Below are 22,398 nucleotides of genomic sequence, written 5' to 3' on the forward strand. Positions count from 1 at the left end.
CATACAAAAATAAATAATAAAGGCTGTTCTTGATGTGTTTTTTAGAGATTTGGCAAAGGCAACAGTGAGTATGATTCAAGACAATCAATTACAAAAATATATCTTTGAGATAATCTGGGGACATCGGAAAATGGACTGCATATAACAGTATGAGGTTATTGCTGATTTTTCTTAGTTGTTATAGTGTTTGTGTAGTTATGTAAAAAAAGTCCTTTTTTAAAAAAAGAGATATGTCTATAGAATACAGAAGTGTCATAACAAAATGCTCAAAAGAAAAAGATGCAAAAGAAAAATGATTCATAATTATTGAATTGGGGTGGAGCATATAAGGCATTCTTTATATAGTCATTCGGTTTTTGTATGTAAGTGAAATTTTTCATAATAAAGCCTTAATAATATAAGCACAACATATATATGAAACCAAAATGTGATGGTGTTTTTACCTACCTGTATATTGCTGGATCATTGAGGTCAAGTGTCTCATTAACATAGTCAGCAAGTATAAACGGGAATACTGGATACTGCATGAGATCATTGAAGGATCGGCCAGCATGCTTGTTTAAGTGAGTCAAATATTCAAAATTAGTAATTTGTCCAGCATACCACAAATTTGTCAGAGCATTGATATTGCCATATTCCAGAAGATTTGGGAGGTTATTTGTGAGTATATTATGGTACACATCATCACGAATCTAAAAGGGAAGGAGAAAGAAAAATCTGAAATTCTTATTGACACTTTATAGATATTACAAATCTCAAGTCCTCCAAGAAAATACTTTTTTTTTAAAAAATAATTTCTTCTCAATACAATTAACTGGTGGAGAACTGAGATTAAAATCCCTATCTCAGCCAGCGCTGTGGCTCACTAGGCTAATCCTCTGCCTTGCGGCGCCGGCACACCGGGTTCTCGTCCTGGTCGGGGCGCCGGATTCTGTCCCGGTTGCCCCTCTTCCAGGCCAGCTCTCTGCTGTGGCCAGGGAGTGCAGTGGGGGATGGCCCAAGTGCTTGGGCCCTGCACCCACATGGGAGACCAGGAAAAGCACCTGGCTCCTGGCTTCGGGTAAGTGCGATGTGCCGGCCACAGCGCACTGGCCGCGGCAGCCACTGTCCACTCTGCCTGTCAAATTAAAGAAAAAAAAAGAAAGAAAGAAAGAAAGAAAGAAAATCCCTATCTCCCTCCAGATGGAATTCCAGGCTCCTGGCTTTGGACTGGTCCAGCCCTGGCTGTTGAAGACATTTGAGGAGTCAATCAGTGGATGAAAGATTTCTCTCTGTCTCGCCTTCTCTCTCTGTAATTCTGCCTTTAAAATACATACAATATTTTTTTTAAATACAAAAGTCTCCAAAAAGGTTAGGATCTCTTTATCACTATACTTTGCAGCTGGAAAAATCCATTAATAGGAAACTTCTAAGAAAAAGTTTCACTTATATACAGATACAAAAAAAAAATCAGTAAGTGCACCATGGTATGAAACAAAGAGAATGATTTTCTAAATTAAACAGAATTCATCTGTTTTCCTTCTAACCTCTTCGTGCTACAGTTAGCAAATCTGTAATATGGAGGTGGTAATATTTATAAGAATTAAATAAAATATCCTTTCAATAGCATATTTGATGTCCACAATTGGCTGAAGACAATATAAACTTTTTTCAAGATTCACAAAAATTCTGTCATAGAAAAAGAGTATTATGGTTTTTCTACAGTTAAATGTCATTTGGTAATAAATGAAAGCAAAATTGATGATCCAAGCTTTTCTAAAAACAAATTTGAAATACCCGGCTGTCTTAAAAGTGTATATGCTCATGTATAGGAAAAAGAGCCATAGGTGTGGAATATGAAATGAGAGAGGTTTGGGTAGTGATATAAATGTGTAAGCAAATGACAAGAATAAGAAAACAAAGCTGTAGTTATGGAACAGGCAGAACCACAGTGTTCAGCAACCTAAATCTGTAACCTAAATCTGAATGTTGCCAACTGCTGATGCTAAGGTTGATGCAAGGAAATTTGTAACAGACTATATACCAAATTCTGAAGGAAAAGGAAACATTCATTCGTTCAACACATATTTACTGAACATCTACCAACCACTAGGGTTCAAGGTACTGAAATGTAGCACTTATGAAAATCTTGACATTCAGGGCCGGCGCTGTGGTGCAGCAGGTTAAGCCCCGGCATCCCATAGGTTGCTGGTCCAAGTCCTGGTTGCTCCACTTCTGATCCAGCTCCCTGCTAATTATCTTGGGAAGCAGTGGAAGATGGCCTAGGTACTTGGGACCCTGCACCCACATGGGAGACCTGGAAAAAGTTCCTGGTTCCTGGCTTAGGCCTTGCTCAGCTCTGGCCATTGCTGCTATCTGGGAAGTGAACCAGTGAATGGAAGACCTGTCACTCTCTGTCCCTACCACTCTCTGTAACTCTTCCTTTCAAATAAGTAAAAATAAATCTTAAAAAAAAAACTCTCGACATTCTACTGGGGGGAGGCAGACAATACCAGATGCTATTAAGTTCCATGGAGGAAAACAGAACAAACTAAGAGAGATAGGGATTCTTGGGGGTTGAGGGGCAGATGCATCATTGCTTTGTATAGTCAGATATGGTTTTATGATAAGGAGACACTTGATCACAGGATCTGAAAGAAGTGAGGGATTGAGTAATTTGGATTCTGAGAGAAAAAGCATTCCAGGGGACAGTAAGTGCAGACAGTGAAGCATCACAGTCTCTGACACATTCAAGGAAAGGAAAGTCACCATGAATGGAATAAAGAGTGAGGGAGAGAATGACAAAGGGATAAGGTCAGAAAGGTAACAAGGGCTCAGAATATTCAGGGATTTATAATAAACTATTCTTAGGACTCTGGCTTTAACTGGGTGATGTGGAAGTGACTAGAAGGTCCTGAGCAGAGGATTGATATAATCTAACATACCTTAGCTGCTGAGTTGAGAACATTCTTGAGGAAGGTACACATGGAAATATGGAGGTCATTTAGGAAAATATTAAATGATTTAGGCAAGAGATGATGGTAGCTTAGATGATGAGAGTAACAGTAGAAACAGATTCTGGATGTACTGTGAGGGCAAAGCCAACAAGGACTTACTGATAGAGATGTAGGGGATCAGAGAACAAGAACCACCTATGTTAATTTCAAGGCATTTGCTTGGCCATCAGGAAGCAGTTATTTATTTCGATGCAGAAAACTAGAAGGAGATTTTGGAAGATGAAAAGTTCAGGTTTTAGGATTTTTAAAAAAGATTTATTTAGAATCTTGATGTGAATGGAAGGGGGAGGGAGAGGGAAAGGGGAGGGTTGCGGGTGGGAGGGAAGTTATGGGGGGGAAGCCATTGTAATCCATAAGCTGTACTTTTGAAATTTATATTCATTAAATAAAAGTTAAAAAAAAAGAATCACAAAAAAAGATTTATTTATTTGAGAGGCAGACTTACAGTAAAACAGAGAGAGGGAGAGACAGAGAGAGAGGTTTTTCCTCCACTGGTTCACTCCCCAAAGGGCCACAACAGTCAGAGTTAGGCTGATCTGAAGCCAGGAGCCAGGAGCTTATTCTGGGTAATAAGCTCCGGGTAATAAGGGGGTGCAGGGGCCCAAGCACACCACTGTTTTCCCAGGTCATTAGCAGAGTGCTGGATTGGAAGAGGAGCAGCTGGGACATGAACCAGCGACTACAAGGGATGCTGGTGCCGCAGGCGGAGGCTTAACACATTTATGTTACAGTGCCAGCCTCCAGCATGCTATGTTTGAGATGTTAATTAGTGACTTTCAAATGGAGATGTTAAGTAGAAAGTTAAGTATTTTGAGTACGGCTTTCAGGAGTGAGGTTTGGGTAGTAAAATAAATGTGAAAGTTCTTAAAATGCAGTGGCAGGGCAGGTACTATGACATAACGGGTGAAGCTGCTGTCTGTAGTGCTGGCATCCCATACAGGCATTGGTCGTAGTCCTGGCTGCTCCACTTCCAATCCAGCTCTCTGCTATGGCCTGGGAAAGCAGTGGAAGATGGCCCAAGTCCTTGGGCCCCGTACCCACGTAGGAGACCTGGAAGAAGCTTCTGGCTCTTGTCTTCAGATTGGTGCAGCTCTAGCCATTGTGGCCACTTGGGGAGTGAACCAGTGTATGGAAGACCTCTCACTCTCTCTGCCCCTGCCTCTCTGTATCTCTGCCTTTCAAATAAATAATTGTCTTTAAAAAATTAAATAAATAGTAAACAAAAAAAAATGCAGTGGTAAGTTAAAGCTATGAGACTGGATGAGAACGGAAAAGGTCTGAGGAACAAGCCCTGAGGCGCACAAAGGGAGAATACACAAAGACCGAGAAGGCATGGCCTGTGAAGCAAAACAAGAACTAAGAGAAAGAGGTAAGCCAGAGCCCAGAGAGGAAGGCATTTTTTTAAGAGGACAGTCATCAATGTGTCAAATTTGATAGGTTAAATAAGATGAAGACTAGGAAACAGGACCATGAGGTTTAGCAGCATAGAAGAAACTGATGGCCCTGAAGATGGGTAAGAAGAAGCCTGATTGGACCATTTCAAGAGAAAACTGGATGGAAAGAACACAATTTTCCCAAGAAGTCTTCTAGAAAGGAGAGCAGACAAATAGTAGCTGACATAATGTGGAGGTCAAGAGAGGGATGATGAAAGGTGTACTCTACCATAGGAGTGAGCAAGTTTAAACGACACCTTTCATTTTGAGGAATTAGAATTCAACACAATCTTGGAGGTCAAAAGCAATCTGCACAGAACAAAGGATTTACCTCCTTATTTGACTTTGGAAACAGTGAATTAAAGTTTAAATAACTTAAACCTTCACACAATTAACATAGATTATAGTTTTACTGGTCCCATTCTCACTTAAACAGTAAACATCTATTAATAAAGATGAATTTACCTTGGTGTTATCAAATGCTAACAGGAGTGTTCTGCCATTTGTTAAAAAGATTTCTACAGCATTATCTCTCAACTGCCACCAACGCTTGTGAACTTCTTTAATCTCTTCATATGTCCAGGAAAATGATGCTGGTTCCAACTCTCCCTGAAGGCTCTGAGACAAAGGAAATAGACGAAGATATTTATTTTACATGAAATATAGATAATTATATATTTATGGCATATGATTTTTAGTTATATATATATAAAGTTTTATTTATTTACTTGAAAAGCAGAGTGACAGAGAGAGGGAGAGACAAGGAGGGAAAAAGAGAGAGAGGAAGGGAGGGAAGGAGGAAGAGATAGCTTCCATCCGCTGGTTTGCTTTCCAAATGCCCCTAATAGCTAGGGCTGGGCAGGCTGAAGCCAGGAGCCAGGAACTCCATCCAAGTCTCCCGCATGGGTGGCAGGAACCCAAGCACTTTGCCCATCATCTGCTGCCTCCCGGGTGCATTGGCAGGAGAGCTGTATTGGCAGCTCAGTGTAGCTGGGAAAACAGGCACTCTTATACCAGATGTGTGCATCCCCAGCAGCAGTTTGACCCACAGTACCACAATACCCACCACTAAATAATTATTTCAATTTTAGGTTTTTGGTGAATCAAACCTATGATTATAAAGTAAATTAAAATTATTCTTTGCAAAGATTAATGAAAAGAAAAGGAGTTGGATGAGAGAGAGGAGGAAGGAGGGAAGTACGGTTATCCTCTTAGAACTGTACCTATGAAATACATGAAATCTGTTCTCATTATATTAAAAAATGAAAAAGAAATATATTAACAAAGAAGGAAATGGAAAAAAACTTAAGGTTTTTAACAAATATCATGATGAAAGAAAAAATCTTTCATGGAAGAATAGCACATAAGAGTACCTGAGGCCGGCGCCGCGGCCCACTAGGCTAATCCTCCGCCTAGCGGCACCGGCACACCGGGTTCTAGTCCCGGTCGGGGCGCCGGATTCTGTCCCGGTTGCCCCTCTTCCAGGCCAGCTCTCTGCTGTGGCCAGGGAGTGCAGTGGAGGATGGGCCAAGTGCTTGGGCCCTGTACCCCATGGGAGACCAGGAAAAGCACCTGGCTCCTGGCTCCTGCCATCGGATCAGCGCGGTGCGCCGGCCGCAGCACATGGCGGCCATTGGAGGGTGAACCAATGGCAAAGGAAGACCTTTCTCTCTCTGTCTCTCTCTCTCACTGTCCACTCTGCCTGTCAAAAAAAAAAAAAAAAAAAAAAAAAAAGAGTACCTGAAAACTCTCTCATTATAAAACATTTCAAAATGCAGGGTAAAATTTAAGATTTAAAAACAAAATTAATAAGCTTTATGAATATCAATTTTAAGTTTACAGAAAATTGAGTCTATAGTGCAGAGTTCCTATTTCTACTCCCCTGACAAGCCCTTTCCTCTCCTCCCTTGTATATATACTCCCTATAATTAGTATCTTGCATTTGGTGCAGAACATTTACTACAATTGGTGAACAAATACTGATATATTATTCTTACCTAAAGCGCACAGTTTACATTAGGATTCACTCTTTATGTAGTACCTCCTATGGGTTTTGACAAATGATAATGATATGTGTTTACTATAACAGTATCCTACTGCTCTCAAAATCCTCTTCGCTTCACCTGTTCATGCCTCATGCCTCCTTCCCTTCATCCCTAACCGCTGGTAACCACTGATCTTTTTATTGTCTCCATAGTTTTGCCTTTTCCAGAATATCACATAGTTGGAATAACACAATATGTAAAGTCTTCAGGTTTACTTTGCCTTTTTTTTTAACTTTTATTTAATGAATATAAATTTCCAAAGTACAGCTTATGGATTACAATGGCTTCCCCCCCCCCCCATAACATCCCTCCCACCCGCAACCCTCCCCTTTCCCACTCCCTCTCCCCTTCCATTCACATCATGATTCATTTTCAATTCTCTTTATATACAGAAGATCAGGTTAGCATACATTAAGTAAAGATTTCAACAGTTTGCTCCCTCACAGAAACATAAAGTGAAATATACTGTTTGAGTACTAGTTATAGCATTAAATCTCAATGTACAGCACACTAAGGACAGAGATCCTACATGAGGAGTAAGTGCACAGTGACTCCTGTTGTTGACTTCACAAATTGACACTCTTCTTTAAGGCGTCAGTAATCACCTTAGGCTCTTGTCATGAGCTGCCAAGGCTATGGAAGCCCCCTGAGTTCACCGACTCTGATCATATTTAGACAAGGCCATAGTCAAAGTGGAAGTTCTCTCCTCCCTTCAGAGAAAGGTACCTCCTTCTTTGATGACCCGTTCTTTCCACTGGGATCTCACTCGCAGAGATCTTTCATTTAGGTTTTTTTTTTTCTTTTCCCCCCCCAGAGTGTCTTGGCTTTCCATGCCTGAAATACTCTCATGGGCTTTTCAGCTGGATCCATATGCCTTAAGGGCTGATTCTGAGGCCAGAGTGCTGTTTAGGACATCTGCCATTCTATGGGTCTGCTGTGTATCTCACTTCCCATGTTGGATCGTTCTCTCCCTTTTTGATTCTATCAGCTAGTATTTGCAGACACTATTCTTCTTTATGTGATCCCTTTGGTTCTTAGTCCTATCATTATGATCAATTGTGAACAGAAATTGATCACTGGGACTAGTGAGATGGCATTGGTACGTGCCACCTTGATGGGATTGAATTGGAATCCCCTGATATGTTTCTAACTCTACCGTTTGAGGTAAGTCAGCTTGAGCATGTCCCAAATTGCACATCTCTTCCCTCTCTTATTCCCACTCTTGTATTTAACAGCGATCACTTTTCAGTTAAGTTTCAGCACTTAAGAATAATTGTGTATTGATTACAGTATTCAACCAAAAGTATTAAGTAGAACAAACAAAAACACTAAGATTTGTTTGTTTGTTTATTTGAAAGGCAGCATTACAGAGAGGCAGAGGCAGAGTTAGAGAGAGAGAAAGGTTTGCTTTCTTTTAACTTTTAACTGCATAGCTCACTTGCATGAAATAGGGAAATTAAATTTCCAGCACTAAAAAAGTAAAAGTAAGGAGGCTGGTCTTGTGGTTTAATGGGTTAATCTACCCCCTGCAACACTGGCATCCCATTTGGGTGCAGGTTTGAGACATGGTTGCTCCACTTCTGATCCAGCTCCTTGCTAATGTGCCTGGGAAAGCAGCGGAAGATGGTCCAACTCCTTGGGCCCCTGAGCCCACGTGGGAGGCCTGGAAGAAACTCCGGGCTCCTGGTCAAACTGGCCCAGCCCTGGTTGTGCAGCCATTTGGGGAGTGAACCAACAGATGGAAGACATTCTATCTCTCTCTCTCTCTGTCTCTCTCTCTCTCTCTAACTCTGCCTTTCAAGTAAATAAAAAATAAAACTTTTTTTAAAAAAGGAAAAAGTAAAAGAAATTTGAAAAATAACAGAGAGGAGGAAGTGATACTTTGGTTCACTGGCTATGTGTCTGCATGTGAATGCATGTATGCACAAACTCGAGTTTTAGAAATGAAGTGACTGAAGTTAACAATCGTTTGAGGAGGAAGATGCATGCCTTCAATTCCCTGGATCAAGGTATTGAGATTCTTTCAGAAAGCTAAAACCCACCAAGTGACAAGTTCCCAGTGAAAGATTAGATAAACAGATATGCCTATCACTGAAGGAGGAATAACCAGGTAGCTTGCCTTTGTTGGCCTGATATCTGAGTGGAAAATAGAAAAAGGCTTCTCTTAGAGAATTCGTAACAGTCCCTGCCTTCAAATGGATTTAGGCTGAAAGATTAAATTATCTGTATAAGAAGCACAGTTCCCAAGTCATCCAGCAAAGGTGAATGCAGATTCTCTAGAGGAAAATTCCTGCAATAAATACAGCACCTTTGCAGATAAAACTCCACTGAATGTATGCTCACAGACCAAAATCTGAAAAATCTGAAAAAAATGAGTCTAAATCATTTGTAAGTTGCAAGTGAACATATGAATTATGTTACTTAATGCTTTTGACAGAGAAATCATGAAAAAGTTTCCACCAAAATTTAAAAAGTTAGAATAAACTGTATCTTAGTGTTTTTTTCTCCAATAGTTCCATCTGAAAATTGCATTAACTTACTTTTTTGGAAAAAAATATTTATTTATTTATTTGAAAGGCAGAGTCAATGGAGGCAGGGGGAGGAGAAAGAAACAGAGCTCTTCCATCCACCAGTCCACTCCCCAAATGGCCACAAAAGCCAGGACTGGGCCAGGCAGAAGTCAGGAGCCTCATCTGGGTCTCCCACATGGGTGACAGGGGACAAAACACTTGGGCTGTCTTCTGCTGCATTTCCAGGGCTATCGTCAGGGAGCTGGCTTGGAAGTGGAGGAGCCAGGATATGAACTGGCACCTATGTGCGATGCCAGTGCCACAGGTTCCTGCGACCTGGCTCCTGGCTTCTGTCCATCCCAGCCCCAATTTCTGTGGGCCTTTGAGAGTGAACCAACAGATGGGAGCTCTTTGTTGGTCTGTCTGTCTCTCTATGAAGCAGACAGGAAAAAAAATTGCCAGAACATGGAATTAAAAGTATGAGGGAGGGACTGGTGCTGGGGTGTAACAGGTTAAGCTGCCAACTGAGACACAGTATCCCATTTGGGCACCAGTTTGAGTCCCGGCTGTTCCCACTTCCAATTCAGCTCCGTGCTAATGTGCTTGGGAAAGCAGCAGCAGATGGCCCAAATGTTTGGGCCCCAGCCACCCACATGGGAGATCCAGAAGAAACTGGCTCCTGGCTTGGGTTTGGCCCAGCCTTGGCCGTTACAGCAAATGGAAGATGTCTCTCTCTCTATCTCTCCCCGCCCTTCTCTCTGTAACTCTGCCTTTCAAATATATAAAATAAATCTTAAAAAAAAATTATGAGGGTCTGGAGTTGTGGCAGAATGGGTTAAACTGAGGCTTGCAATGCTGGTATCCCATATGAGCACCTATTTAAGTCCCTGTTGGTCCACTAACATTCCAGCTCCTTGATAATGTGCCTGAGAAAGCAGTTTAAGATGGCCCAAATACTTGGGCCCCTGAAACCCATGTGGGAGACCTGGACCATGTGGGAGTTCCTGGGTCTCAGCTCCCAGTTTCAGCTATTTGGGGAGTCATTGCAGCTATTTGGGGAGTAAACCAGAAGGTATAAGATCTCTTTCTCTCTCTAATTCTGCATTTCGAATAAATACATCCTTAAAAAGTGTTATGAAACTATTTTGTTGAAAAATTTGAAGTCCATGCAGCTTTTTTTCTTTTTTTAATTTAATTTTATTTATTTATTTTGACAGGCAGAGTGGACAGTGAGAAAGAGAGAGAGACAGGGAGAAAGGTCTTCCTTTACCATTGGTTCACCCTCCAATGGCTGCTGCGGCCAGCAAACCGCGCTGATCTGAAGCCGGGAGCCAGGTGCTTCTCCTGGTCTCCCATGCCGGTGCAGGGCTCAAGGACTTGGGCCATCCTCCACTGCACTCCCGGGCCACAGCAGAGAGCTGGCCTGGACGAGGGGCAACTGGGACAGGATCCGGCGCCCCCACCGGGACTAGAACCTGGGGTGCCGGCGTTGCAGGCGGAGCATTAGCCTATTGAGCTGCGGCGCCGGGCTCCATGCAGCTTTTTTCATAATGTGCATTTTCTATGTATTCTGGAAAAAATTTTTTGCAACAAACCAAAATAAACTATACTTTTAATTCCACTTTTCCATGAGCTTGCTGGAGGGCAGCCATATTTGCTGGTACTCATTATGTGCTTTGATTAAATAAATCATTATAAGACAAAAAGGGGAATGAGATATTTACAGGAACATATAAAGTATAGGACAGTAAATGTTATAAAAGGAGAGATAACATCATTAAAGTATAAAGGAAGAAAGTAGCCTTCAGAAACTAGGCCCAGGCCTTGTATTTTTTTAATAATGCTAAGATAGCACACAAAGAAGAGTGATTGCACCAAACTGCAAAGACTGGGTGGACCTCTTTCTTAATGTGCAATGTCCTTTGTCTTAAAATTTGGTGCCATATGTAGAAAAAAAAAGAGAAAGAGGAAAATGTCTTTTTGGTTACATAAAATGTTGTTTTATATACCAACTATTAAATTCTTTGCTGATAAGAAGATATATATTGAAAAAGAATAATAACTGGGGCCGGCTCTGTGGCATAGTGGGTAAAGCCCCTGGTTCAAGATCCAGCTGTTCCACTGTTGATCCAGCTCTCTGCTAATGGCCTGGGAAAGCAGTGGAAGATGGCCCACTTGGGCCCCTGCATCTATGTGTGAGACCCGCAAGAAGCTCCTGGCTCCTGGCTTCGGATCAGCGCAGCTCCGGCCGTTGTGACTATCTGAGGAGTGTACCAGCGAATAGAAGACCTCTCCCTGCCTCTCCTTCTCTCTCTGTGTAACTCTGACTTTCAAATAAATAAATAAATCTTATAAAAAGTAAAAGAATAATAACCATACTTTTACTAGCTGGGACAAATGCTGTGATAATTGGTAGATAAATCAGAAAAGAATGTATACTCAAGTATTTTGGCTGTAATAAATATTTTCATATCACTTGTTTTATCAAATTTATTGTTTTCACATTAATTTCTTTAAAATCAAATATATATTTGTCTTTAATAACATGTCATTTTATTAAAGGCTTTAGGAATTTTCTGAAACAATATGTCTTATTTCTTCTATTATAGAGATCTCAAAAATTTTTTTGAATGGCATACAAGGTAATTCAAATGGATAAAAAGTTTTAGTGTATGAAAAACACAAGTTAAGAGCATTTTTGTTATTTTTCAACTCATGTCAGTATTTCCAAAGAATAAAAATTATTTTTATTGTTATGTGGCTATCATAATGATTTGTTATTCAATTAAATAAAATCTCCCTCCCCCTTTGAAGGCAAAGATAATTGACAATGAACCGAGAATAGTAGGGGGTTGTTACTCATTGCGACTGAAGACAGTGATGAGAAAGAATGGCGAGTAACTGAAATAAGATGTACTTTAGAACTTGACTCCTAATATTAACTGCAAATAGAACTCAGGTTGTAAGTCAGAGGAGATGGTACAAACTAATTTTTAAAATTATTTTTAAAAAATGGAATTTAGAAAAATCTATACATAGAGTGATAACAGCTGAACTATCTAATAGTTCCACTAGCTCTCTCATTATACCGAATTAATACATTTTTGGAATTTATCTAGGATTTATATAAGTGCAAACTTAAGCCTCTACTCACCGAACTTTCAACTGTATCAGAAGCATTATCTTCCACAAAATACATTCCACATTTACCTGAAAAAATAATTGGATAGAGTTTTAAAAATTATGTGTGGAGCCGGTACTGTGATGTAACAGCTTGGGCTGCTGCCTGTGGCACCGGTGTCCCATGTGGTTATCAGTTCACGTCCTGGTTGCTCTACTACTGATCCAGCTCCCTGCTGATGCATCTAGGAAAGCAGCAGAAGATGGCCCAAGTGTTTGGGACCTTGCACCCTGTGGGAGACCTGAAAGAAGGTCCTGGCTCCTGGCCCATACCCAGGCACTGCAGCCATTTGAGGAGTAGACCAACAGATGGAATATGTCTCTCTGTCTTTGTCTCTCTCTCTCCCTCTTTCTCTCCCTGTAACTCTGCCTTTCAAACAAATAAAATAAATCTTAAAAAAAGAAAAAAGTTTTGTGCACTATTACCTTACATGGCTATAAGCTTGACCTCTGGAGTTTTGTGGCCTGAATTTGAATCACAACACCTAATAAACAGTTCCTTGAACTTAATAAATATCTAAACTGGTGTTGTGGAACAGTGGGTTAAGTTGCCACTTGCAATACTGGCTTCACATATCACAGCACTTGGTTAGAGTACCAGCTGCTCTGCTTTTGATCCAGCTCCTGGCTAATGCATCTGGGAAAACAGCAGAAGATGGCCCAAGTACTTGGACCCCTGCCACCCATGTGGGAGACCTGGATCAGTTCCTGGGTCCTTGCTCTGCCCTGGTCTAGCTCTAGCCACTGGGGGCATTTGGGGAGTTAATTAGTGAATGGAAGATTCTCTCTCTGTCTCTCTTTCAAAAATAAATAAATAAATCTTTTAAAAAACAATTATTTAAAAATAGTATATATGAGAGCTTAGGCAAGTTTCTTAAGCTCTCTGTATCTTAGTTTCCTTATTTAAAAAAAAAAGGGAAAGAAAAGAAAGAAGACAGGAATGTATTCAGAATAACTGTGGAAATTAGAATATATGAAAAATAGTGCCTGATTCAGAACTAAACAAATGTTAGCTATTTTTATTATTATCTTTATATTATGATTTGCTTTATTTTTGTCTATCCCAACTGAAGTTAAGTGATAGACAAAATTTCCTAGTAAAGAGGGATCCTTAATTATTTTACTGATTGAGAAACTCAACTGAGAGAATTGGCCCTAAAAATAGATCCCCTTTAAAAAAAAATTAAAAAACAGCATCCTAAATTGTCTGCTGCTAACACATTTCCCATGTCACGTTTCAAAATGTTAAGAATTTCTCCAGGACTATGCCACCTACATGCTGGTCACATGTAGTTGAGTGCTGGGTGGACCAAGAAGGGCAGTATCTCCATCTTGTTGGACTTTGCCAACAAATTTGAATCTCCATGTGTTGTACCTTGGAGGCTGTAACTTTATCCTATGGCAGTGATTCTTAAGTTTGAGGGTGCATCTGAATCACAGGAGGACTCATCAAAATAGAGACTTCAAATACCACATAGTTTCAAATACATTCTGGGCTGGAGACCAAATATGTGCATTTTGAAGAAATTTCCATGTGATACTGATACTGCTGGTTCAGAAACCACTTTGAGAATACTGGCCTATGGCCTGTAATTTGGCTTTTTAACGGATTAGAGACCACTTCGTATAAAATTCATTCCTTCATATATTGAGGAAAAAACTTCGCACCAAATACAACTATCTATACAGGAAACCATGGATTGACAATCTTAGCCTTTCTCTCAGAAGCACAATAAGAAATATAAATTATGAAAAATCTCAAGGTGTACAGGTTTCTTATGCATAGGTATATCTGTTAAAATAGTAAGCAAGTAAGTACAGCAATTAATTTCACTTTAAAACCTAACCTGGCAAATATAAAAATATACACTCATAAAGAAAACTTGGTAAAAATTAAAATGCTATTTATGTGTATTTCAGAAAACAGGGATATTAATTGTCCATGAGTCATATGCCTGACAGCAGTACCCTCTCTCTCTCTCCTCTCTTTGTAACTCTTTGAAATAAATCAATAAATCTTTAAAAAAAAATAAGATGGCCTATCTCATACTAGAAGAAGTTTATGTGATTTAATAGCAAAGTGTCAAAACACTTAAAATTACCTAAAGTATGGCACTGTGAATGTGTAAAATTCTTCAAAGTCTGACTTACCTAATAACAATTCACCAGCTGTCTCTCTAGATGGCGCAACACTGATACATCTTCGATTTACTCTGTCAAAAATATTTAAAATTACTATGATTAAATATTTTTATCAATTTTAGAGATAGAAGCTTTATTTTATCCAGTGAATGATTTCAGAAAAGCAGACTACAGTTTCAATAGCATAAGATGCCAAAACTCACGTGACAATATTATATCATTTTTAAACTTTCTAGTATGGAGGAAAGAAGATAAGAAACTTTTAGAAAAGGCCAATAATCCCTATAATCTGTATGTAAAATACAAAGACGCAGTTATTTAAAAGAGACTTTGGTGTAACTCTGACTTTCAAATAAATAAATAAATCTTTAAAAGAGACTTTAATATCTTATATTTTCCAGTATGTAAGTGAACACTATTTTATGCCACTGATACTTCACACACACACACAGTCTAGTATTCTAGGAAAAACAGGGGATTTAGAGTCAGTTCCTCTGCTCTTTAGATAAGGCACAAATCTTAACAACCACAACAGTAGTGATAACATTATCAATAATTAACATATTACTACTCAATACTGCTGTGATACTTTGGGTATTATTATTTTCTTCATTTAACAGGTGAGGAAACTGAGTCAGAAAGGCTAAGGAACTTGCTCAAGAGATGATACTAGTAAGAGGAGGAAACAATTTGAACTTCTATTCACTATACTATATTGCCTTGTGATGATACCACCAGCATCTCTGTTTACTTTGTAGTGCTGCTTAAAAAATCAACTATAAAAACATATGTATGCTAGTAAGTGCCAAGTATGATGACTGAAGTCCAATGAAGCCATACTATCAGAAATATCATTTCCTTTTGGATTTTGGTCATTCAATCTTGTTCTCTCTTAAGCCTTTCCTGTTTATGACTTTTCTTAAAACCACAGCACTGCCTAACATAAACAGTACATCATTACTACAATCAGCTATTGTATTCACAAAAGAGTAAAGGTCTGTAGATTCAAATTTACCTTATAGATTCACTTGCAGCTTTGTCTTTGACAGTAGATGAGAAAGAAGAATGCGTTTTGTCTTCAAATAGATAAGAGAGTGGTGGTTTGAGCACATCTATTGAAGAAAAAAGTGTCCATTATTATTATCTCGTGACCACAGCTATTTGCTCAATTTTTATAATGAGTAAAGAAGACACTATTACCTTCTGACTTTTGTCTATCCCTAAGGAGATACTTATTTGGAATAGTTAAGTAACACCTCTGTAAACGTCTCCGCTCTCGATTGGGTCCTTCTGTTGGATCCAACTGCCATGAGCCTGGATAGTAGATTGGGTCATACCAGACTGCTCTGCAAGCAAAAATGAAAAGGTATTTAAAGTGGCCATCCAAGGACTGATTTAAAAAAATCATTCTAGAGATTTAATAAATAAACTACATGGAATCTATTCAAATTTAAAAAACCAACTTTTCTGTATTTAGACCAGGGAATGCATATATACAGTTTAAGAGAGTAACATGGAAAAATAAGGTTCTTTCTGTTTCTGAATCTCAATCCCCAAGTTCCCCTCCTGGAGGCAAGCTTTGCTTCCAGTTTACCCCACCATCTTAAAATTTAATATAGTATGTCACAACTGCCATGAATATTTTGGAAATACACTAATAACAAACTGGAATTAACACGGTTAGCTAAACATTTTTTTCCAAACTGTTTTTTATTCTAATATAACAGATTAGTTTTTTTATGTGATATAGATCCCTTTGTAAAAAGGTTTTAAAATGAGCTTGTATTTTAGATCAAATAGTAAAACTATATTAAATACATTTTTATAAAGAGATGAGAAAAAGCACCCTTAATATTACTAATATTATAACTGTGAATTTAAAACATGCAGTTATAATCATTACATATGTATTACACAAAAATATACATACTTCTATACTCTGCCTTCCTTCACTGAATATAGTATTATCTTTATTATCATCATTTTAAATGGCTGCCTATTCAACGAATGAATATATTAAACCACATTATTTTTATTCATTTTAATTGTTTCCAATTCACTAGCATAAATAGTGCAGAGATGGAAAACTTTATTTTGAATATTTTCTTTGGGATAGAATCACTAAACAGGATAACTAGTGATAGAAACCTAGTATTTGTAGTATTTCTGATATATATTGTCAAAATGTAAAATAACACCAAAATCCTGAGGACAGCTATTATTTAAATCTGATAATCTGCTGTGGATATTAGCACTTCCGTCTAATTTTTTAAACATAAAATCACAGCATCTAATGATTTTAAAAAATCAAATTAAGGGGGACCAGCACTGTACTGTAGTGGGTAAAGCTGCTGCCTGCAGTGCTGGCATCCCAAACAGGCACTGGTTCAAGTCTTGGCTGCTCCATTTCTGACCCAGCTCTCTGATATGGCCTGGGATAGCAGCAGAAGATGGCCCAAGTCTTTGGGCCCTTGTACCTACGTGGGAGACCTAGAATAAGCTCCTAGTTTCAGATCAGCCCAGCTCCAGCCATTGTGGCCATTTGGCAAGTGAACCAGAGAATGGAAGACCTTTCTTTCTCTCTCTCTGACTTTCAAATAAATAAATCAATCTTTAAAAAAATAAAATTAGGGACAAGAGTTTGGCACAGCAGTTAAGATGTTGCTCTGTATGCCCACATCCCATATCAGAGCCCCTGAGTTTGAGTCCAGGTTTAGTTTCAGATCCAGTTTTCTGCTGACGTGGACCCTGAGGAGCAGCAAAGATAGTTCAAGTACTTGAGTTCCCCGGGAGGACTATATCCGCATTCTGCTGCTCCAGATCCAAGCCTGACACTGCACAATTGCTTGCATAACCTGCACATGACACTTAAGACCTGGGTAAGATCTCCACTATACCCTGCGGCTCTGACACTTTCACTGTTGGGTCTACAAGTTCCAGGAACACTTATACTTGCTCTGTGGGACCTTGAGAAGGCTTTCACTGCTCTGGCCCATGGCTACCAACACAAAATTGCTTGCATAACCTACACCTTTCCTTTGGGATCTGTACAAGGTACCCTTCCTGCCCTGTGGCTCTAGGACTATAAGTAGTATATTATCACCGAACCCATCCTGTGGAACTGGTGAAGACTCCACCTGCCTTCCGTTGCTCCAGATTCATGCCTGCCAGTACACAATCACCAGCATAACCTATATTCATCCCATGGACCTCGGCAAGGTCCCCTTCCCATCCTGCAGTGTTAAGATCATCCACTCCCACAGAGAGGGACTGGAGAAGGCCCCATCTACATCACACAGTTTCAGGGCCACAGCTATTGGTGCCACAAGCCCTAACATCACTCAGACTTGCCTGGTTGGACAAGGGGACAGCCCTCTCCTAGGCCCACAGTACCAGGAACATGTTTACTGCCATCACAAACCCTAGTGTGACTGACACCCAACTCTCTGGGGCCTGAAGACACATACCTTTGGAAGGCCACCTGTACCTGAAAGGAATAATACTACCTCCATGAACTGATGCAGACTAGACAACTGTGGCACTCAGAAACTGATGACATTGATTATAGCTTAAGGAATCACTCAAAGTTTATATTTCACCAAAGTCAAAGGAATGACTCAATTAAAACCTCACATTTCATCTGAACAAAAAAGTGTTTTCCAATAAAAGCTACTCAATAAAGAAGGAACCATTACACCAGAAGAGCAGATGTCAATGTAGGGTCACAGGAAATATGAAGAAAAAAGAAAGGATGACACTTCCAAAAGAACACAATGGTTCTCCAGAAAGATATCCTAATTTGAATGAAATGTATGAAATGCCTCAAAAAGAATTCAAAGTAATGATCCTGAGGAAAGTAAATGAGATGAAAGAGAATACAGAAAGACAGTATAAAGAAATGAGGAAAATGATGCAAGATATGAATGAGAAATTCAACAAAAGGAAAAATCATTAAAAAGAATCAATCAGAAATTTTGGAAGTGAAAAATTCAACCAATGAAATAAAAAATACAATTGAGAGCTTTAACAATATAACAGATCAAGAAAGGAATTTCTGATATTCAGGAAAAGACTTTTGAAATAACCTAGAGGAAAGTAAACAGAAAATAATGGAAAAGAATGAAGAGAGCCTATGAGACATATGAGATACCATTAAGTGAACACTATAGGGACACTAGAAGGAGAACAGAAGGTAAAAGGCATTGAGATTGGAAGATCTCGCTTTCTCTCTCTGTAACTCTTTCAAATATAATTATAATTACTATATAATTATACAAGTCTTGAAAGCGATAAGGACATTTGGACACAGCAAATTCAAAGGACCACAACCAGACTCAACCAAAAAAGACATTCTGCAAGGCATAATACAGTCAAATCATCAAAAGTTAAGGACAGGGGCCAGTGCTGTAGGTAAAAAGTTAAGGACAGGGGCAAATGTTGTGGCGTAGCAGGTAAAGCCACTGCCTGCAACTCCAGCATCCCATATGGGCACAGGTTGGTGTCCCAATTTTTCCACTTCAGAGCCAGCATCCTGCTGATGGCCTGGGAAAAGCAGTGGACGATGGTCCAAATGCCTGGACTCTTGCTACCCACATGAGAGACCCTGGAAGAAGCTCCTAGCTCCTGGCTTTGGTCTGGCCCAGCCCTGGCTGTTGCAGCCATTTGGGGAGTGAACTAATAAGATGGAAGATCTTTCTCTCTCCATCTGTCTCTCTCTCTCTCTCTAACTCTGACTTTCAAATAAATAAATTAATGTTTTTTCTTTTTTTCAAAAACTAAGGACAAGGAAAGAATGCTAAACAAAGTGAGAGAAAAATGTGAAATTACATACAAAGAAAAACCTGTGAGACTAACAGCAGACTTCTCAGCAGAAAACCTACAGGAAAGAAGAGAATGGGAAGATAGATTCAAAATCTTGAAAAGAAAAAAAAAACTTTCCAATCTAAAATACTTCATTAAGTGAAACTCTCCTTTAGAAGTGAAGGGGAAATATAGTATATCCCAAACAAAAACAGAGTATTCAATGCTACCAAAAATAGCCCTAAGAAATCCTGCAGGGAGTCCTATATTAGAAACAAAGGAGAATAACAACCATCATGAAAACACACAACAGTGAGGAATTTACTAACAGCAGATACACAAAAGAGACTCCAAACCTCATCATAACAGAAAGGTCCCAAAGCACAAAAATAAGTAATGAGTGGCAGAAATAAACAGAAAATAAATAAAACAATCAGCAGCCAAAAGAAAGAAAGAAAGAAAGAAAGAAAGAAAGAAAGAAAGAAAGAAAGAAAGAAAGAAAGAAAGAAAGAAAGAAGCCACAACAGATGTTAGCTCTTATCTATATTAACCTTGAATGTAAATGGATTAAATCTCCCAAAAGATACAGGTTGGTCTAATGAATTAAAAAAAAAAATCAAGACCCACCTATATGCTGCTTATAAGAAACTCACTCCACAGGTAAAGATACACACAGACTGGAAAAGAAGGGCTGGAAAAAGATGTCCCATGCAAATGGAAATCAAAGATGGAGTAGCTATACTTACAGCACATAAAACAGACTCTAAATCAAAAACTGTAAAAAAAGACAAAGATGGACATTATATACTGATAAAAGGATTGATCCAGCAAGAAGATATAACAATAATAAATATATATAATGTATATATAAGTACCCAACAAAAATCAACCAAATATACAGAACAAATATTAGTAGACCTAAACAAAGAGATAGACTCTAACGTAATGGAGGACTTCAAGACCCATTGTTATCTACAGATCATCCAGACAGAAAATCAATGCATATTAGATCTGAACCAAACTATAGAGCAAATGGACCAGACAGACATTTATAGAGCATTTTATCCAACAGCTACGTTATATACATTTATCTCATTAGCACATGGAATATTTTCTAGGGTAACCATATATTAGGTTATAAGTAAAAAATCAGCAAATTTTGAAAAATGGAAAATATACCATGCATTTTCTCAGACCACAAAAGAATAAAACTAGGTATCAACAATAGGAAGAGCAATCAAAAATTTATAAATACATGGTAATTGAACAACATGTTCCTGAATGATCAGTGGATCACTGAATAAATTTTTAAATGTCTTAAAATAGAGTATATCAAAATCTGTGGGATACAGCAAAAGCAGCATTAAGAGGAAAGTTTATGACATTTATTGATTTGCAAGTGATGAGCCACCCTTGCATCTATGCAATAAATCCCACTTAATTGTGATGTATACATTTATTTTAATTAGTGTTGGATTTGGTTTGGTATTGTTCTGTTCAGAAGTTTTGCATCTATGGTCATCAAAGATATAGGTCTGTAGTTTTCTTTCCTTGTTGTGTCTCTCTTTTTTTTTTTAAGATTTATTTTTTATGTGAAAGAGTTACAGAGAGAGGTAGAGACAGAGAGAGAGAGAAAGACGGAGAGAAAAAGAAGTTTTCCATTTACTGGTTCACTCCTCAAATGGCTGCTATGACTGACTGGAGCTGAGCTGATCAGAAGCCAGGAGCCAGGAGTTCCTCTGAGTCTCCCACACTGGTGCAGGGGCCCAACCACTTGGGCCACCTTCTATTGCTTTCCCAGGCCACAGCAGAGAGCTAGATTGGAAGTGGAGTGGCCAGGGCTCAAACTGGTGTCCTTATGGGATGCTGGCGCTGCAGGCTGGGGCTTTAACCCACTGTGCCACAGTGTTGGCCCTGTCTGTTTGGTTTTGGTATCAGAGTGCCGGCCTTGTGAAAAAGAGTCTGACAGAGTTCCATCCACTTCAGTATTTTGAAAAGTATTGGAGTTAGTTCCTCTTTACACATTTTGTAGAATTCAGTAGTAAAACCATCAGGGCCTGTCTCCTTGATGGGAGACTTAATTACTGCTTCAATTGTATTGCTTGTTACAGGTCTGTTTAAATTTTCTATATCTTCTTGATTTAATCTTGGTAGGTTTTTTTTTTTTAAAAACTTTCTTCAATGTCCCATTAATGGTCCAGTATCATGTTGTTTAATTTCCATGTATCTATAAATCTTTGTTCTATCACCTCAGAGCAATAAATGGTGAGGATGTAGAGAAACGAAAACACTTAGACACAGTTGATGGGAATGTAAATTGGTGCAGCCACTGTGGAAAACAGTATGGAGATTTCTAAAAGCAAAACAAAACAAAAATCCCTAAAAACAGATGTAGCATTTGATCCAGTAATCCTACTATTGGATTTATACCCAAAAGACATGAGCACATTCTTTCAAAGAGATACCTGTACCATGTGTTTTAGCAGCTATCTTTATAGCAGCACTGGTAACAATAGCCAAAATATGGAATCAACCATAGTGTCTATCATCAGATGAATGGGTAAAGAAAATATTATATATATATACACACATATATATATTTATATATACATAATGAAATATTATCAGTTACAAAAAAGAGTGAAAGTCTATCATTTGTATCAAAATGGTTACAACTGGAGGATATCACATTGAGGGAAGTAACTGACAAAGAAAGATAAATTCTGCACATTCTCCCTTATATGTGGGAGGTAAAATTAAAATAAGAAATCAAAAAAAGAAAGAAATGCCTGTATATATCAGTTTTCTTGCGAATATAGTGTTTTCTCAAACTTTGTTTTAAATCTTTGTCAAATTGTTAAGAATTAGCTACTATACCACACTATGCAGTTTTAATGATCAGTGACTGTTTTAAAATTTACTTTGAGGGAAGCTAAACATCTTTTCATTTGATTATTATTGTTCATAGCCCTTGCCTATATTCCTGCTGAACTATGTTTTAATTTTTTATTTGTTGAACTCCTTATTTAGTGAAGCATTAAGTCACTGACTATAATATAAATTTAAAATGTGTTATCTCAAAAATAATAAAATAGTAAATGAAAAAAGGGGGAAATTTATAGTAATAAGTGAATACATTTAAAAAATCAAAAGATTTCAAATAAACAATCTTATAATGCATTTCAAGGACTTAGAAAAGAAAGAACAAACTAAACTCAAAATTAGTAGGAGGCAAGAAATAATAAATGAGCAGAAATAAATGAAGTTGAAACTAAAAAGAAAAACTTGAAAT

At 38.5% G+C, this 22,398-nt stretch overlaps 1 protein-coding gene and 1 non-coding gene across 13 annotated transcripts in view; one reads left to right on the top strand and one right to left on the bottom strand.

Annotated features, from left to right (window-relative positions):
- LYST (lysosomal trafficking regulator) overlaps positions 1–22,398 on the bottom strand; it is a 229,791-nt gene that overhangs the window by 60,625 nt on the left and 146,768 nt on the right. For all 12 annotated transcript variants that reach the window (XM_008268236.5, XM_002717342.6, XM_008268235.5 and 9 more), the window contains 6 exons: positions 15,507–15,652; positions 15,322–15,418; positions 14,316–14,377; positions 12,139–12,194; positions 4,895–5,047; positions 448–692 (listed from right to left, as the gene is read on the bottom strand). In XM_008268236.5, the coding sequence (XP_008266458.4) occupies positions 448–692; positions 4,895–5,047; positions 12,139–12,194; positions 14,316–14,377; positions 15,322–15,418; positions 15,507–15,652 (759 nt within the window). The remainder of the gene's footprint in view (positions 1–447; positions 693–4,894; positions 5,048–12,138; positions 12,195–14,315; positions 14,378–15,321; positions 15,419–15,506; positions 15,653–22,398) is intronic.
- On the top strand, positions 10,759–10,932 carry LOC127483634 (small nucleolar RNA SNORA81). The gene has a single exon (XR_007910072.3). It is a non-coding gene; the product is annotated as a small nucleolar RNA SNORA81 (small nucleolar RNA).

The sequence above is a fragment of the Oryctolagus cuniculus genome, chromosome 13, assembly GCF_051225735.1.
Source record: "Oryctolagus cuniculus isolate XC-2025 breed Fujian yellow rabbit chromosome 13, ASM5122573v1, whole genome shotgun sequence".
In the NCBI taxonomy this organism is placed as follows: Eukaryota; Metazoa; Chordata; class Mammalia; order Lagomorpha; family Leporidae; genus Oryctolagus; species Oryctolagus cuniculus.